The sequence below is a fragment of the Terrapene carolina genome, unplaced genomic scaffold, assembly GCF_002925995.2.
Source record: "Terrapene carolina triunguis isolate 2854851 unplaced genomic scaffold, T_m_triunguis-2.0 Scaffold192, whole genome shotgun sequence".
NCBI classification, from domain to species: Eukaryota; Metazoa; Chordata; order Testudines; family Emydidae; genus Terrapene; species Terrapene triunguis.
This window is the reverse complement of record NW_020664543.1, coordinates 13300142-13318406: the sequence shown is the minus strand read 5'-3', so window position 1 is coordinate 13318406 and position 18265 is coordinate 13300142. Positions and strand designations below refer to the sequence as shown.

Genomic DNA, 18265 nt, shown 5'->3' with positions numbered 1-18265 from the left:
GCTCCGGCGCAGGATTTCCGGTCAAGACTGAGAGGAGGCGGCGGCGGCAGGTTTCAATGCGGGGGCGGCAGGAGGGCGGGGTCAGAGCAAGGGCCGCCGCGGCCAGACTCGGACGCCTGGGTTCTCTCCGTGGCCTATGGGGGCGGGGGCTGTGCGCGGGGGGACGGCGGCACGGACCCTCCCAGGGCGCCTCAGCGGGCGGGTGGCTCCTCCCCAGGCCCCGTCCGCACCACGGCGGCCTCGGCCATCGCCTCTCCGCGGACAAGGCCGTGCGCGCCCCCAGCCCCCGCGCGCGGCCGCCTCGGGGCTATCCTGCGCTCACGGGGAACCCGCCCTGGCGGCTCGTGCTCGCGGGGGGGGGAGGCCCCTGAGGCTGCAAATTGGCTTATTTCTCTGGGTCTTGAAGCACGAGATCTAGTCACCTCCCTGGGGCGCTCGCTGCAGACTTAGGTTGTTACCGGTCATTCAGTTACCCAGCCCCTTCAGGATCCCCACCACAGCATGGGGACTGTCTGGAGCCGGCTCCTCATTGCCCTGCTTCCCGTTCCCAGGTGCTGCTCGTTGGAAGGGACTGACTGACCACGATGTCCCTGGAGTCGGATGAGAGCGACGTCGAGCACCTGCCAAAGTTCACTTTTCTAAAACAACGGCCTCCTGCGGTAAAAAGCAGCAGCCGCTGCCAGCCTCCTTCAGAGGAGAGAGTTGTGGTGATCTGCAGCTCTGACTCTGAGGAATCCTCTCCTCCTTCCCCGGGGTTGGAAAAGTTCCCTGGTAACCAGGATTCTGACCGAGTCACCGCTTGTAAGGATGCGATTGCAAGGCTGAGCAGTGAGAGTGAGGAGGAAGAGGAGATAATACCCTTGTCTGAAAGACTAAGGGGGAAATTGGTGAACAGCAAGTCCTCCAAAATTAGTATTTTGCTTTCTGAGGACCAGCAACTGAGTAGCTGTGATGCAGTGTGTAAAGCTAGGGGTACTGTGCTCCGTCAGAACTATGAACAAGTGGTTACTGACTGCAGAGAACAGTTGCTGCCAAAGGCTTCTGACACCCAGGCAAGAACCCCTGTCTCATCCTGGGAAATTTCAGCTAGTGACCAAGATGATGCCACAGAGGATTCCAAGAGGGTACCTTTGCACCAGCCTCCAGTTTGTCTGTCAGTCTCTCCAGCCCAGAGTAGCAGGTCTCTGGTGGCAGAGGCAAGTTCAGAAATGTCCCCTCCTCAGAAGAAGTCAAAACACAGCCAGGAGGAGAGAGAGAGGGCTCGCCAGGCTGCGTTGCAGAGGAGGAGAGAGTGGGAAGTGCAGAAGGGGCAGCGGGAGCAGGACCGAGAGAGGAAAAAGGCACTTGCCGACATGCTGAAGGCCCAGCGACCAGAAGAGTGCCTGAAGCACATAACAGTGGTGCTGGATCCAGGTACCATTCCTTATCTTTTTTTTCAGCCTTGAATTAAGTGACAGCCCTCATTGTGGACCCCTGACCTTTGCACCCATCTCAGTTCTCTTGCAGGTAGAAGGAGGTGGGCAAGTCCTCAGTGCTTTGCAGTCCATGAACTGTGGCTGTGTGATTGAGAGTCAGGCTGTTCCCTGTAGCATCACCTGGAGGAGGAGGAGGGCTGGGTCATCTCAGGTAGGGGACCACAATGTCTGAAGTTTACACCTTTTTCTTCCTCTGTGCTTAGCACCTGGGGTTGTGTTGCCTGGTGATCTGCAGTTACTGGTGGTAGCCTTGTGTCTGTCTGTGAGCTACCCAGAGAATCTTAAAATGAGACTGACTTCTTTTTGGTCTTTCCCTGGCATGCAAAACTTCATTTCCCACTTGTTCTCACTAGCTCTTCTCCATACTATGTAACTAAAAGCTCCAAGACTTACCTTTCCCATCTCATCTCTTTTCCAGTCCCAGTAACTCTGGCTACTTTCTTCTCAAGCTTCCTGTGAGCCACCTTTATCATTTCTGAAGGAAGATTTAGATTTCCCTTTGTTTTCTCTGTTTGGAGTGCCACAGAATTCTGCTCCCAGATGTACCTGTCTTTGTTTCTTATTTCTGTGATTCCTTCGCGCCCCCCCCCCCCCCCCCAGTTTAACCTTTGGCATTATTTCTAGTGAGATAACACCCATTTCTACACCCGATTTGACACTAACTGCTTGCTATGGCTCTGTCAGCTCCTGGTTGACCCTACTGCTGAATGCTTCAGAAATTAGTCTTTCTCCTGAGTTAAAACTCCTTTAGTGATTTCAGAGACATGGAATAAACCTGGACCATAAGCCTTGGTTGCCAGGGCAGAAATCTTGGAATGTTCTCCTTGATCTGAACTCTTTCTGTTTTGCCTCTCCCTTGAGATAGTGCCAGTCCTGGTCTTGGCCTTACTCCTCTGAAATGCTTAACTGCACCTTTATTCCCATTCTGGACTATTCTAAATCCCTCTTTTATGGTCTTCTTAAATCTTAGCTATGCTCTGGCCAGACTGCTTTTCCTCCCAGAAGTGGAACCGTTACATCCCCATCCTCCATGCTACCTTTGCTGACTTCTTAGCCATCTTTGAATCCAATTTCAAATTCCTTTGCTGATATTCAGACTTATCAATAGACATTCTCTCCACAGTACTTCTGACCTTGTGCCCATCTACTGCCCCAATCACTCACTCCTCTCTCTTGTTCTCATCCCTCCCCAGAAGGGTAGCTGTTGTTCACTTTGATCTGGAACTTGCTCCCCTCACTCCAGGCCACTGTGCCACTTCCCCTTGTTGAATCTTTTCTACTAGTGACTCTCTGTAAAGCAGATTGATACTATCTATTAATGCTATATAAACACAATGAATTGTCCATGTCCTCAGACCCTTCTTTCTGCTGAGCTCTCTTAATGTTCTTCACTTTGGTGTCACGTTTCACTGGTCTCTTGCTGTTCCCAGCCTTTTGCACACTCTCGCTCTCCGATTACTAATAAACTGATGCCACATGTGCACTATAAAACTCATCAGCAGTCTGAGTAACTCTGCCCTTCTGCCTCCTTTTAGTGAGCAATGAGCGGGAGCATCAACTTAAGGGAGATGGGTCATTAACAAGCTCTCCGACTGAAATGTTTCATCTGTGGCTAAAACCCTGGGTATACGTGAAGCTAGGATCCGAATAGGATCGCTTTCACAAATATCTTGAATTCAGTATGTGTTCAACTCTGGGCAGGTTGAAGAAGGCAGCTGGATAGAAGAACCCAATATCCTGGTTCTGCTTCGCCTGGAGGATTTTGTATCCATGATCTACAGCTACAGGCAGGTGAGGTTGCTTGTGGCTTCTGTGTGCCGACCGTGCCTTGCTCAAACAGTTGGGTTACCCATTTCTCTTTTTACGGAGGTTTGTTTTGGAGGCTTAGGGCGAATAACAATTTTCCTGTTTTAAAACAATATGAATGTCCCAATGTTGTCAAGCCTTCTGAACTGGCGAGATGGAACCTCCCGCTCTCCCTTCCCGCCCCGCCCCATTGCTGCTGTATTGGAAGGAGGCCTTGGGAGTACAGAAATTTCTCTGCATGTTGAGGGGTTTGACTTAACTGCAGCACTGAAACCTGAGACTCCAGTTCTGCAAGTGGATCTGCCTGTGCAAACCCTTACATCTGCACAGTTGCAGTTGCAGGACTGGGGCCTGAGGTTGCTCTTTGCTAGTGTTGTCCTGAACTGTATGGTTCAAAGGGGGTTTAAATGCTATTTTCTGGCTCTCTTTGCAGGAAGTCCAGGGTGGCACAGAAGGACCGAAAGAGACTTTACGGAGCTTCGTAGCTTGTGTCATGGAGAGAACTCCTGGGAAAACTCTAGCACTGGCTGTAGTTGAACTAGAAAAATATTTCAGGTTAGAATTCTTCCTTCAGAGATTTCTATGCAGTTTCTTGCAGAATAAGTGCTGGCAGTGGCCACAGCTAGAATGCCATAAGTGTTCTGCATCATTACTTGTATTTCCTACTGGCGAAGGCTGAAACATGAAAAACAGCAGGAAGAGCCTTTGTAACCAGAGTTCCTTCACTGTTTCATACAGCGTCTCCTACTGGGGACAGCTGGTAACTGTGAGCTCCCGAGCAGCCTGCACTCCTGCACCATTCCTACAATGCCTTCTGCTGGCACTGGAGCAGATGTGGACTCCTGGGCTATTCTTTCTCTTCTCAGATCTCACAAAGTTCAGTCCCGGAAGAAGCTGCGGCAGGCAATGCTGAATGGAAGCCAAGTAGAAGGACAAGGGAAACGGAAAAAACGGAAGGGAAAGGGGGATTCTGGCCCAGAGCTGTCCAGGGTGGAAGTGGAAGAAGTGGGTAAACTTGGAGCATTATTCTCCTTTCCTGGCTTTCTCGATGATTTAGCATTTTACCTGAGAAGACCCACTCTGTGGTGAGGGGAATTCAACCCTCTTTAATACCTGAGTTTGTGGGTAGAGCCTTTCAGCCTCAGCTCTCTACCATAGGCAAAGAGGAACTGACCTGAACATATCTAATAGAAACAGGATAGGCCCAAGGATTCTGATGTTAGTGAGAATCAGGTACTTGGTTTTCTCTCTCTCTTTTGGCCATGTTGTGTGTCTAAGTGCATTCTCTCGCACTCTCCTTGGTGCTAGGGAGGCAGCCTGAATGAGATGGAGATTTTCATCTGTGATTAGCTGCTAGAGGACCCTAATGCTGCACATGTATCCCACCTCCCTGGAGACCAGGGTGTCTCCTCCATGTCAATTCCAGATGTCATTCCCTTTATGTAGATCTCTGATGTAACATCCATCATTTTTCACAGCCCAGTGGATAACCCTAACCAGAGTGTGTGCAGTAGGTGGCAATGAACACTGGATGGGGTAAATGGTGCAAAACGGGCCTCTTTATGGAGATGTTAATCTGCTACAACTGAAATTGCATTAAATTGGCATGCAGCACATTTTTCTATAGAGCAACTCAAGAGGCAATGGCTAGAACATCCCAAACTGTATCTTTTAATGCTTCAAACTAGCCATTCCTATGTGGGGGAGCCGGCTAACTTGAGGCAGCCTTCTTGTTTTACAGCAGGCTGCAATAGGGGACTGGGGTGGTGTCCCAAAAACACCTTGCCACCTCTGATGCTAAGTCCTATGAAAGCCCCTGTCACTCCACAATCTTGTATGTGTTGTTTGGTTTCTTGATCAAGCGTGGCTGTTTTCGGAGGCTTCTTGGGTTCGTGTCCCCTCCCAAAACATCCCCTAAATGTCTGACCTAAGCAAAAAGGGTAGGGATTGGACTTGAGGCTGGTGTGTGCTGGGAGGGGGGGGGGGTGAGTCATCTCACTCACTCTTGGGCCCTATCATGTCTACAGGCATTGGTCGATCTGCAGCTTCACACAGGAGTCCAGGTTAGAATCCTCGAGAGTTGGAAGGAACTTGGAGACTTTGCCAGTATGTTCACCAAAGCTGTAGCTGAAGCACCATTCAAGTGAGTGAGCGTATGGGGTTTATTTTATAAGCTAACTTGCTTTTGGAGATATCCTTACGAGAGGCCTCATTTTCATGAGTTTTGGAGGGGAACAGTAATCATACAGCCTTACTTCAGTGCTACACAGTATAGTACATTCTTCACTGCAAAAGAGGGGGTGTGTTCTTAACTCAAGTTAGCTAACTCAGGTTAAAATAGCAGTGAAGACACAATGACGCTGCTTTAACTTGGGTAAGCAGCATGAGTTAAAGCTTATTAGGGCAGCCTGGGGTTGAACCTGAGTTGCAGTGTCTTCGTTGCTACTTTAACCTGAGTTAAGAATACACTTTTTTCACAGTGAGGACACATCCTCAAAGACCAGGCAGTGCTGAGCAGCCATTGATGAGGTGCCTTAAAGCAGACAGTGTTAGTGCCTCTTGCATTGAAACAGGTGGTGCATTGGGCTACAACCGCTAGAGCTTGTTTCTCCTAGTCAGTGTTGGAGTCTGACTTGAGAGAGGGTGTCAAGCAAAGAGCTTCTTTTCAATCTGTGTTTGGAGGGGAAAGGGGATGTAAATAAGGAAGGCTCTGCCCTCTAGCTGGATTCAATCGCTACAGCACCAGCTTTTATGTTTCACCCTGAAAATATTTGTGATTTTGAGAGATGTCACTGAGGCAGAATCCCCATTTAGCAGATGATCATAAGAAGACACTGTTGTAATTGTTCTCACAGGTCATTCCCCAGCAGTGTAAAGTTGAACCCCATACTAGCACACCCATCACAGCAGCTTCACTGTCTGTCTCACAATAACATCCATGAAAACACACACACCTTTAAAATGCTTTTATACGCTGCTTATAATGTCTGTTTGACAGCTTGAATTCTGTTTCCCCAGATTGCGCGTGCATTGGTTTGCAGGGTTGCTCATAGCGCTGGGCCATTGGTATCAAAAATAAAAAGCAGAGATTACTTGGGCCAGTTTCTGCCCTATACCCAGTTCCTTTTGTGCTGCCAAAAGGGGGCCTGAGGCTGCTCTTGCTAAGAGGAATCCCTTGGTAGCACAAAGCCAGCATAGCTGCCTCTGTGCCCTTTGTTATAGCCAGCCCTGCTTCTAATGTGCCACGCTCTGGTTATTTTCCACCCCAATAAAAGGCTCTTGCTAACACTTGTAGGGAAGGGAAGTCAGATTTTGCATATCTACCTTGATATTATTGATCTCTCTAATTCTGTGCTGGATGTGAGGCTTCCCTGCTCTGTAGCCATTGCATCTCTCAACAGATGATAACTGGAGAGAGAAACAAAAGATAAGTTTTGTGATTGTCTTGTTCTCCTTCCCTTCTGTGCCCTCTGCAGGCAAGAGCGAGAGAAGACCGGCTTCTCCTTCTACCTGGAGAGTGAATGGTGTAGGGGGGTGAAGGTGGACCGCTCAGGGAAGGGACTCTCGCAGGTTTGGAAGAGGCAGATCCAACAGTTCAACCGGGTCAGTCTGGAGATGGCCAGCGCCATTGTGGCTGCATACCCTTCTCCTCTGCTTCTGGATCAGGTAAGGGTGCCCTACGGTTATTGATACAATTCTGCACACACAGCTACTAATGCAATGAGGGGAAGAATGTTACTTGTGTTAAATAACTTCATAGAGATTAATTCTGAGATATTGATCCCATGTCAGCTTAGAATACTTTGTTTGAAACATCCAGTCCCCTCATGGCAGTGCATGGGGTAATTGTGGCAAACACTTTGTACTTCCATAGCGCCTTTCATTGGTGGCTCTCAAAACACTTCTGAAGGTGGCCCTTATCCCCACTTTACAGAAGAGAAAAGGGAGGCACAGATTGTATCCCAGCCCCAGCACTCCAATGAGTTAGTGACAGAGCCAGGAATAAAACTCCAGTCTCCTAATTCCTCTGCTTTAAACATTAGATTGCATGTGAGGGAGATGTTGACAACAAGGAGAGCTGTTTTTATAGGACACCAGAGTAATCTATGGAAAAACTGGGACTGCCTGATAGGCTCTTTTCCTGTTCACTCCCACCCCCCACAAATATTTGAAATAATTAGTGGTAGTTCATAAGGAACCTTCCCTTGTGCTTCTGGCAGGAGGTACCTTGAGCCTGAATGTTTCAGATGTGAGGCACGTCTGCGTCTGAAAATTAATCTGGAATAAAGCAGGGTGTGAATTTAAAGCAGACTGATTATTCCTGATTAATTGAATGTGTGGATGCTTTGATTCAAGACTTAGTTTGGCTTAATCCACTTCTAAAGTGAATAAAACTAATTTGGAATAAGAGCATCTACATTTGAGTTAATCAAGAGTAACTATTCTGGATTAACTCCCGGTGTAGACAAGCCGCTCACAGGATTTGTTGAAACTCCTCAACAGTGGTGGCTGATACAGTTTGAGTCGAAGGCTTTAAATGCAAGTGATGGAAGACATGACTTCTCTGCATCCACTGACTCTGGCAGAAAGTCACAGACTGGCGTTCAGAGCAGAATGAAGCTATTGAGAGGAGATCTCTGTCTTACTAAAGTTCATCCCCTCCCTTGCTTGAATAAGTGTTCCCCTTGCAGAGAGGGAAAATGAATCTCCAGTCCTGCATAAGTAAAGCAGCACTGGCTGTTCTAGATGTATCCAGGCTGCACATTTCTTTGTGTTGCAGTTGTGTTCCTGGCACAGTCCTAACAGTGCACATAGTCTGTCCGTATTGAATTCCTGCTGACAGTGGGTGCTGCCTCTTGGCTACCAAGTGAGGTCTGGTGGGAGAACTGATAAAAGGAGTGTAAAACATGAAAGGCTGAAGCAGTGAAGGAACCCTTCCCTCTGTCCTTTGTCCACAAAGGAATGTGACAATGGATGAAATCACCATTCCTTTGTCCTGTTTTTAGGCCTATCGTAGATGCCTTTCAGAGCGGGAGCAACAGAACATGCTCGCTGACATACCTGTGCGCCGTGGCAATGGTGTAACGGCCACGTCACGGCGGATTGGACCAGAACTCTCCAAACGGATTTACCTGCAGATGACCTCTCACCATCCTGATCTCTCTCTGGATGTCACTGGCTAGCCCAAGAGAACATGGATTTTACTGGTTGCCTGGTTAAACGTATTCATCTCCCTTCTAGGAGGAAAAGTGTATTGGGTCTTGCTTGTAAAGACTTAACATCTCCTGTTTCTGAAGCCTGCAACGGAGGATGCCTGAAATGCTCTACAGGCGGTGTTTTCAGAAGGCACTGAAACGTTTTCCTTGGCCAAGGTGCTGTGATACTGCCCTCAAGTGCAGTAGTGAGAGTTTCTTTCTGCCTGTGATAAATTGCATTTTCTGTCCTGGGAATAAATCTTCTCTACTCTTCCAAGTAGGTGGTTTGCTCTAGGACCTATTAGGATTGCTGTATAGGGCCAGCTCTCCTCTACATGAGCCAAGCTATTTCCAGGATCACCCTTTAAGGAAATCAGCTGCTACTATTTGTCCTTTCCCACACCAGTGAGTTTTAAAAAACAAAACCGAACGCTAGTACTGGAGAGACATTGGCTCACTCATAGCTGTCTAATAACACTTGCTTGGAAACAGCACAACCCTGTAGTCTATTAGAATGGGAGAATTTTATCTCTGGTATAGAAAGAAAAAATCCCCCATTTCCCCCCCCCCCCCATCAATGAAAGATGTTTTGTACCCCACTCAGGTACAAAGTTTAGAACTGCACTGACTCAAAGGCTCCAGCTTGATCTATGCGGGTGTGAAGTGTGATTTATGGATTAGTGAATGAGTGGAGCTCTAACGGGCTTTATTTGCAGCAAGAGATGCTTTAAGCTAGGGATCATCTGCCTTTGGATATGTGCACTTTACTTCCCCTAAAGCCATCAGTACTCAAATGCATGTGTGAGGGCAGCTGAGGTCTTTCAGTATTCATGTAACAAAGCAATTATTGAAATAAGTACTAAGTCAAATGCTATGCAATGTATATAACTTATTGCACTAGTGACACTAGAGAGGAGAAAATATCCATTTTTCTCTAATACATCCATGCTGAGATCATCACTACAGCACTTTTGCATTGCTGTTAAGGCCTTTGGGATAGTCCTACTGTTAGGCTGTGATAAATTTTAATATTATTTCCAGTGCATCTGCTGACTGCTACAGGTCTTTCTCCCATGAGGCAAACTTCACTAGAACAGTTGTCAGGTAGAACACACTCCTCTACTAGCAACAACCTGTGCCTATAAGGGGGGTACTGATGGTTCATAAACAGTAGTTGCAGCACCTCAGAATAACATGCTATTCAGATAAAAAGCAAGCACTTGTCAGAATTATGGTGGTAGTGTAGGGTACAACTGTCAGGTACTCCATGTCTGAACTTGCCTCTGTGGGTTAAATAGTGTGCCACTGGAACAGCCTGCAGCGTATCTTCCTTTTAGCTGAAACCCCCTCACCACTCTGTTACAATGGAGCCAGGGAGCAGTACCATTACCTTTTGTCCAGTTTGATTAAACAGCATAGGTGAAGGCTTATCTTCCTTTCTGTGCTGAACTGTTGGGAATTAAACACTGGGAATGTGTGAATACAGTAATCCCGCACACTGCTGTACAGCAACAGAACAGCTGTGCTGAATCACAGGGGCACAGAACACCAGAATTTGTAGGCTGTTACACTTTAAACACAAAGGCAGTACAAGATCCTATACTGCTAAGGCCCTAGCAGACAAGGTGACCTACGGAAACAAGAGGATGCTAATGTGAAGCTGGCCAGTTTGAGACACTTTATGGAGAATGGCCTCTACTATATGATGGGTTCTGCCCAGGTGTCTTAATGATACTGTATCCTAGTGTCACCCACTAACTAATACTGTCCCTAACATAGATTGGAGGTGAAAGATTCTATTTTGATGGGGCTAGCTGTAGCACCGCTGTCATCTTTCAACAATCCTTCTGGAGCCTGCTCCAGCTCTCACTCGGGGAAAACCAGTCTGCATGGCTGCCAAGTCTTTCCTCGGAATAGCTGTTTTGACACTAGCTTGCTCAGGTTAGTGGTCGCACTATGGCGTAATAGTAAAATATGTTAGCATGCAAGCTCCTAATCAAAACTGAGGCACTGTACAAATGTGTGTAAACAATGTAAATATCCAGCTCAGAATCAGACACCAAACTGCTGCGAAAACTGTTATATTGACAAAGCTGACAATTCTTATTTCAATAGCATTTCATCACTCCGCCACCCTGATGTATCAATACACAGCCATCCTACATACTTCTAATGGGTCCTGGAATGGGCTTATGTATATTTCTATACCATACAGCCACACCACCACTGATTTTACCAAAGGTTTGCATGAACCTTCCTGCAAGTGTCAGCAAGAAGATGGATATACTCCACCTCCTTACAGGGCCATAGTTACCCAGGTGGGTTATAGCTTTCCTCACTCCTCTGTTGACTGGCAACCTCCTGTTCCATGCGTGAGGGAGAGTCTTAACATGTTCTAATTTAATGTTAGCAAACAACAGGAGTTGCAGACCAGCTGAGACACAAGCACAACAAAAATGATCTAAGCAGTAGTTCTGCTCTGTTCTGAATGGACCAGCAAATCCAGTGCTGACTGATTAAAGGCAGTTTCACCGGAACACAATTCCATAGGAATTCTGGCTGTGTCGATGGTGGCAAGAGATGCTGACAATGCGCATGTCCAGGTAGCAGCATCATTGCTGCGAGTTCTGATGTAATACATTTTGCACAATTTTGTGGCTTTTCAGAGCAGTTACCACATCCTCATAGAGAGCGTTCACGCTGATGCACAGAGACTGGCGCTGCAGCTCCGTCACCCGACAAACAGCCACAGTACTAAGGGCACACAGAAATATCAAGAGCAGCAGCTTCAACAATGCCTGGAACCAGGAGCGCCTGTGCCGGGGCAGCTGAGATGGATGAGAAACTGATGAAGGCTCTGTAATGATATAAATTGCGGGAAAGAGAATGGGAAGACCAAGTCATTTATCAAGAGAAATCTGTATCCCTATAACATCCAACATGCAGATCTGAGTCCCTTATGGTAAAATGCTATGCCACATGTTTAGCTCTCTCATAACAAGAAAACAATTACACCATTTCAGATTTCCCTAGCTTTCCTCAGTTCTAAACATATGCACAGGCCCCATCCACAAAGGATGAAACAATACATATTTCTTTTCAAGAAGCAGATGTTTTTGATCTCTCAGAAAACAACCATAATGCCCACATCCAGATAAGCAAACAGCTATGAAGATGACGACATGCATTAAACCCATGTTAAGCCTTTTTTGCAGGTATTTTTAAGATACATTCAATTTTATGAGGCGGAGGAAATATTCCTTAGCAGCAATTGCAGAACTTTGAATCATGCAGATAAGTAATCAAGAGCTCCATCCGTTGCAAATATGTTGAAGTTCTGCTTGTTCTTCCAGAGTTATTCATATGTTGCAAGATTCTGAACTAGCTCTACCACTGTGGTCTGATTCCCCCACCCCTTGACCATATTCAACATGAGGGACTACTTCCTAACATCTTGCTACATAATCTGGCACTATTAAAAGCATGGTGGATCTGGAGGTAGATACACTTCAATGGTAAGGTTCTTGCTCATTCTCTTCCACCTGTTTCTCCTACGCTGTGCCAAAATATAGAGGAGAACAGTTACACTACTCTATAGAATACACCTGCTCCTTGGTGGATATTTCTCAATTGAATCTACAATTGACTTACTTGGGATCTCACTGCTTTCTTTTTTTGTTTGTGTTTCCATCTCTTGCCTTGCCGCTCTTAGTGCATCATACTCCCGTCTCCTGCGTTCCTTCTCTTCTGCCTTCTCTCGCCTCCGCAGTTCCCTCTCCTGAGCCTCCCTTGCTCGCTGCTCTGCTTCACGCTTCTTCTCCATTGCTGAGGACCAACACAAACATTTTTTCCTTCTGTAATAACAGCACTCCACCTTCCCCCTTGCTGCATGACTGCTCTTCCCCACTGGGAAGGTAAAGCAATGAAATAACTGCCCCATTTTATTGTCCAGAAGTGTTGGATGCACTCCCCGTCTTCCTCCTTCAGATCTATTCTCTCCTGGAAGCAGTCTTATGTGAGTCAGTAAAAAAATCTTACACACTCCTCATTCCTTACACTTGGTCAATAGCATCTCTCATCCAGAGATCTCAGCACTTTACAAGCATTAACTGAGCCCCACAATACCACATATGAGGCACTGTCCCCATGTTACAGATGCATAAAATGGAAGCACAAAGGTTAAAGGGACACTGTCAACTTATATTTTATTAACGTGATTAATTTTAAAGAAATTCTAGTTTGATAGAGGGCTCTTTATATACTATTCCCCGAGTAGTAGTAATTTTTTAAAAAGAATTAAAAAACTAAGGGTTCTTCTGCCCCCATTCATATAAGAGTCTGTTTCACAAACGAGAAACTGACCCTGCACTGAGTATTGTCAAATGCACAAAATCTATTGAAATAAATGTTTGTCACTAACTTTTGAACTATAGTAATCTTCAGTATTAGAGTTTTCAGACAAATGTGATTTTTCAGTTTGTTAATGTTCCTTTAAGGGTTCATTTACATTCAAAGTTTGGACCCATAATTCATCAATGGTAACAGCATTCGTGCAAGCACTTTGTGGAAAGGCCTCATGCCTTTTTAGCACTGTTGAGGTAAAACAACTGAACCTTCGCTACACTAGCACTTCTACTTGTGGTGAATTAAAGCTCTGAACTTTGTCAGTGTAGGCGAGACCTATGTGACATGTTCACAGTGAATAACAGTAAGACTCCCGTTCTCTTGCTCCAGCACCCAAGCCACACTACCTTTTCAAGAGGGGAAGAAAAAGAAGGTGCTTATGGAAAATGATCTCCTTTAAGAAGAGAGGCAGTTCTCCAGTACGGTGTATCAGCATGGAAATCATTTTCCAAGATATACTGAAGTAAAATCAGCCTCTAGGTTTTAGTGGGCCTCCCAAGACATATCAGGAACCCACAACCCATCAGGCCTTTTTGCGGTTATCCATCTGATCCTCCAGAGGCCCATGCCTCTCCTCTAGAGTGGACCAGGCCCCTCTCCCCTTTCACAGGGTTAAGCAGTTGGCTATCGAGGGATCTCTTCCTCCACCTCCAATTCAAAACAAATATTCTGTAGGTCCTCGCTGCCAAGATATTTGGAACAGTCTTTGTTAGCTGCCCTGGAAGGGCAGAATCAGCTGGTTTGGATATGTAATCAATGGACCCAGGAAAGAGCCTAGAGCGGTAAGTGGGTGGGGGGTGTCATGTGCCTACCTCGCTCTGCTTGTAGCCTTCGTTGCCTCTCTCGATCCTGCTCAGACTGGATAGCTTTCATATGCTGCAGCACCTTCAAGATCCAAGACAACAGCATGAGATCTATGCAGCAGATTCATTGCATTAGCCTCTTAATATGGAAACAGCATTAGAATGCAGCCATAAGTGGGAGAAGGAATGCATTCCTCTGGGATTGACTTCTAATTCTATGTAGCAGAATACAAGTGAGTCCCAAGTGGCTCTTACAGCGATGCCACAACCTCCACATTGAAGGTGTGCATCGTCAGTACCAAAAAAACCAAACCCCTGTCATTCAGTGCTGGGACAAGCTAATATTTTAGTTTATTTTAACAAGAGGAGACACCATACTGATTATATGACTTCAACATGAAAATGAATAATACAAACCACCACTTAATTTAAGTGAGGCTGCCACAGACTCCAGGAGTCCTTGCTTAGGTCCAACTTGCCTCACAGTGCACAGGGCTTTGACCATGAAAGTGAGGTAACAGACACGTTAATGATGAAGAAAGCTGTGACAATAGACACTGATTTGACTTTTCTACACAAGAGATGAATCCCAACCCGCTGATGTCATCTACCAGGCTACATACACGTCTGATAAAGGAATGTCTAATAAAATCTGCATTGGGCTAGATCTTCAGCTAGTGCAATTTGGTGCAGCTCCACTGAGACTTCCATGATTTTGCTGAGTGTTTGGAGCGCTGTCTCAACGTTCGTTCCAAAGCTGCTGCTTCAGGGTCAGACAAAATCTCTCCATTAAAAAAGAAATCCTCCTTGCAGCCTGTGCGCTGGTACTAGGTGTGCGTCCAGTGTTCCAGGATCACATGGTTTTTCTAAGGCTGAAAAAGGGGATGTGATCCCTGCCTCAGAAATAGCAGAGAATTGCAGCAGCAGCAGCATAGGCTCCAACCTGCTCTAGCCCTGCTCCGTGGCTCCCAGCAGTAACTCTTCACACAAGCCTACAGATTGCCAGCACTTCTTCAGAAGCTCAAAGCTGGATATGGATTGTTTCTCTCAGTACCATCTTTTTCCTAGTGATCAACATTTAAATGCTCACTCTTAATGCCACCTCGGGCTGAGCACCCTGCTTAGCTCACTTCCTAGATCAACGGTCAGGGCACCAGTGAAATCATTGCAGGATTAATATTGGCTTTGAATGGGATTAGCCTCTCCCTCCTGACCGATACCTTAAAAATTGCCATGTTGAGAGCCTCCAAGCAAGAGGAGGAGAAAGAACGGCCATGGAAGCCATGTAGGAAAACAAGAATAAAATGCAGAGCAATTTCCTTACTCTGATAGCGGCCTGTTTACATTGCTTCTCATCCAGGCAGTCTCCTGCCACTTTGGCCAGGATAGGATCCAAGGGGTTGTCCTTCAGATCCAACCACTTCAGATTCTGCAGGAAGGAAACACAAATGGGACCAGGCTAGAGTAGGCACACATCAGTACAATGTTAAAGAAAGAGCACAAACAAGGCTGTGTTTATTCTAGAGAGTTCAAAGCAGAAACAAAGAGCTATTTAGTTGTCACGTGAATGAAAGAGAGATGGGAGACAAGTGCAGATTTCAGGCAGGAGTTTAATTGTAACAAAACTGTGGAAGTTTTGTCAAGGGCAGTGCTGCAGATCCCAGTTACATTTTGGAGCTCATAGTGGTCTGCTGGCAGAGAGACTGACATTTTACTAGAGAAATCAACTTCAGAAGAATCATGAGACTCTGGGCTACACTCCAAGGCCTTACGTAAACTGCCTAGCAGAGGGGTTTTACCTTGAGCTGTGCAAAACTGACTGGTAGCATGGCTAATCGGTTGTTCAGGAGATCCAGGTGCTGCAAGTTAACCAGGCGACCAAAGTCTGAGGGGAGTTGCTGAAGCTGATTTTTACTCAGATCAAGTTTCACCAGGTGGGTCAAACTGCAGAAGTCCGACTGGAACCCAAACAGGAGTGAAGAAGTTTACAAGCTTGTCAATCATCTTTACTAAGGAATAACAGATATATCAGCTAGCGTATGCTGCACACTGCAGGGAGCTGAGGAAGATCTACATGGACTTGGACTCATTACAAAGCTGCTTGTGTGATGGAGGAAAGTTACTCTCTTCCCCCTCTACCCTCGGACTGTGAAGTAGGGAACAGTGGATACTCTCCTAAACAGGGCTACACATAGCAATATAATTACAATGAAAATAAGACATACAGTGGTGCTTTTGGTATCCAGCTGGTAGAGCACTTTGGAATGGAAACTGCTATAATCTTCACCGAGTACACTCTCATTTTCTACAAGAAAGCACAGCTAATATGCTATGCCAGCCAACCTCAGTAAAAGTCAATCACCTATACTGACCCCTCTGTAATGGTGGCAGTGTCACTCATCCGCCCAAGAAGCTAAGAGAACTGCTAGTTACCACACTCCCGCCTGGTCCTCCCATGCAGGAGGATTGTACCTTTCGAAAGGTATTTCCAAACAGACCCCTCCCTCCTCCACAAAGCTTCTCTCTCATCTTACCGGTAGGGAAGTGAGGTTGTTACAGGACAAATCCAATATGGTAGCCTTTGGAAGGGCAGCCTGAAAAAGAGCCAAGGAATCAAATTAAACCTATATCAAAGCTATAGTACTTTAATACATTTGATACCCTGCTGTTTACGTTTCTGTTTCAGTCTTTGGGATTTCTCCCATACATGGAGTTTTAAGAACTCCCCAGTTGCTACAATTCGAGTTACCTTTGAGACTCTTACATCTCACTCAAATTCAGGGGCTTATGAACACTGCTCCCCCTGAAACAGGTTCTTCACCCAAAGCATCAGTTTAACCCACAATCCACCAGATTTGTTAAACCAGTTGGGAACCTTCTCTTCTTCAGGTCACTTCAACCACCAAAAGTCAGGACGACAGGAAGAGTTCAAGGTTGTGTATCCTTCTCTTCAGACCAAGAGAAACAGTGTGTGTGCCTTCCAAACACACAACGGGCAACACCTCGAGCTGATAAAAACCACAAAACTTACACAGGGCCCAAGGCAATCACCCCACCTCCCCACCCCCAGGACTAGTACATTTACAAAGACTAGGGTAATCTCAGGGGCTCCCCTGCAATACCTTACATCCCCCAGGAAAGACTGATACTGACCAGTTCTTTGACTGGTACCTCATTCAGGTCACTCAGGCTCAAGTCCAATTCATTGCCATCAAGTTTGTCTTTCAGGTTTACTCCTTTTCCTCCAGCTTTTGCCATGATCCTATTGAGAGAGAAATTCAGAGTCTCAAGTGGCTCATTCTTGGAACGGGAAAAAGACAAGGAATGGAGATGGGGGGAGCACCAATACATTTTAACAAGCCTCCAGATTTTCTTTTACTCTGTATCTACCTAACAAGTACAGCAGAAGTAATGACAGCTGTCATGCCCTGCAAGTACGCCTCAACTGTAACCTTTAAGGACCTCCTTTAGAGGCCAGGGATATTTTGGTCCCCCTGGGCCATTCAGATCTTGCTGGTCCAGGTGCCAGTGTTTACCAGTTCAGGCTAACTGAGGATGTGGTTTTTGCAACCTGCCTACTGGGAACTGGACTGACAGCCCACCAACCCATTTAGCACAGGCTACTGAACAGCCCACCTAATGGGAAAACTATTGGTCGTTCCTCTTTACCAGTTCAAGCTGGATATGGACTGGCAACCTCAACGTGAGACGCCTGATAGAGATCCCTAGTGTAGGTCACAGCGTGCACCTTCAAGGCTTTTCTGACTGAGCAAGAATTTTATTTTCTCAGAAATAATCCAGCCTCCTCCAATGCCAGCCTAGGTAGGTGTTCATGGCAGCAGGGCCTCTAGGCACAGTGAGAACATTGTGAAGTTTCTGTTTGTCCCACTGTCTGAAGGTTGAAGTTTTGGGGGGATGGGAGTGGGCTATCCCCAGGGTGTTTGTGAAGAGAGCTCTCTGTTTGAAGGGGAGACGTACAAGAGGGGTAACATGATCCCGAGTGACTGGATAGAGGGGAAGGAAGCAATACTGAACAGTGCATTGGCCCAGCTCCCTGACCCAGCACATCCTGCTGCCACTTTGCTGTTTTTATTCCCTTGCTTCTGGTAAAGGGGGCGGGGAGCACAAAGGCAGGAGCAGGGCGCATCCCCAGGCGCCTCAAGGTGGGGGGCTTTACAGACACTGCATAGAGAGAAGATGACCCCAGTACCCATCAACCCCATCCCCTGTGGGGGCGCCCCAGCCCAGCCAGGGCTTCCCCCCAAGGGGCCAAGAGGGAGCCTCAGACTGAAAGGCCTCCCCAACACTCCCCTGCCACCCCCGCACATGGATCCCCCCATCCCAATACCCCTGACCGCCCCCGCACATGGATCCCCCCATCCCAATACCCCCGGCCGCCCCCGCACATGGATCCCCCCCATCCCAATACCCCCGGCCGCCCCCGCACATGGATCCCCCCATCCCAATACCCCCCGGCCGCCCCCGCACAGGGACCCCCCCATCCCAATACCCCCCGGCCGCCCCCGCACATGGATCCCCCCCATCCCAATACCCCCCGGCCGCCCCCGCACAGGGGACCCCC

The 18265-nt window shown here is 47.0% G+C and overlaps 2 protein-coding genes across 7 annotated transcripts; one reads left to right on the top strand and one right to left on the bottom strand.

The window, feature by feature from the left end:
• Window position 1: 1 nt before the first annotated feature.
• EME1 (essential meiotic structure-specific endonuclease 1) lies at window positions 2-8985 on the top strand. 3 transcript variants are annotated; one of them, XM_024204088.1, is made up of 9 exons: window positions 2-50; window positions 552-1413; window positions 1496-1626; window positions 3177-3266; window positions 3715-3836; window positions 4148-4286; window positions 5309-5424; window positions 6758-6947; window positions 8288-8985. In XM_024204088.1, the coding sequence occupies exons 2-9, from the start codon at window positions 585-587 to the stop codon at window positions 8462-8464; spliced, it is 1794 nt and encodes a 597-aa protein (XP_024059856.1). In that variant the 5' UTR covers window positions 2-50; window positions 552-584; the 3' UTR covers window positions 8465-8985. The 3 variants fall into 3 exon arrangements, with proteins under 3 accessions (XP_024059856.1, XP_024059857.1, XP_029768008.1); XM_024204089.2 differs by lacking the exon at window positions 2-50 and adding an exon at window positions 172-450; XM_029912148.1 differs by lacking the exon at window positions 2-50 and having other exon boundaries at window positions 172-1413.
• Window positions 8986-10125: 1140 nt separating this feature from the next.
• LRRC59 (leucine rich repeat containing 59) lies at window positions 10126-17738 on the bottom strand. 4 transcript variants are annotated; one of them, XM_024204098.3, is made up of 8 exons: window positions 17353-17738; window positions 16837-16945; window positions 16218-16277; window positions 15483-15641; window positions 15008-15112; window positions 13693-13765; window positions 12128-12301; window positions 10128-11333 (listed from the first exon to the last, which is right to left on the bottom strand). In XM_024204098.3, the coding sequence occupies exons 2-8, from the start codon at window positions 16939-16941 to the stop codon at window positions 11089-11091; spliced, it is 921 nt and encodes a 306-aa protein (XP_024059866.1). In that variant the 5' UTR covers window positions 16942-16945; window positions 17353-17738; the 3' UTR covers window positions 10128-11088. The 4 variants fall into 4 exon arrangements, with proteins under 4 accessions (XP_029768041.1, XP_024059866.1, XP_024059862.2 ...); XM_024204094.3 differs by having other exon boundaries at window positions 17662-17738; XM_029912181.1 differs by lacking the exon at window positions 17353-17738 and having other exon boundaries at window positions 10126-11333; window positions 16855-17339.
• Between the last annotated feature and the right edge of the window lie 527 nt (window positions 17739-18265).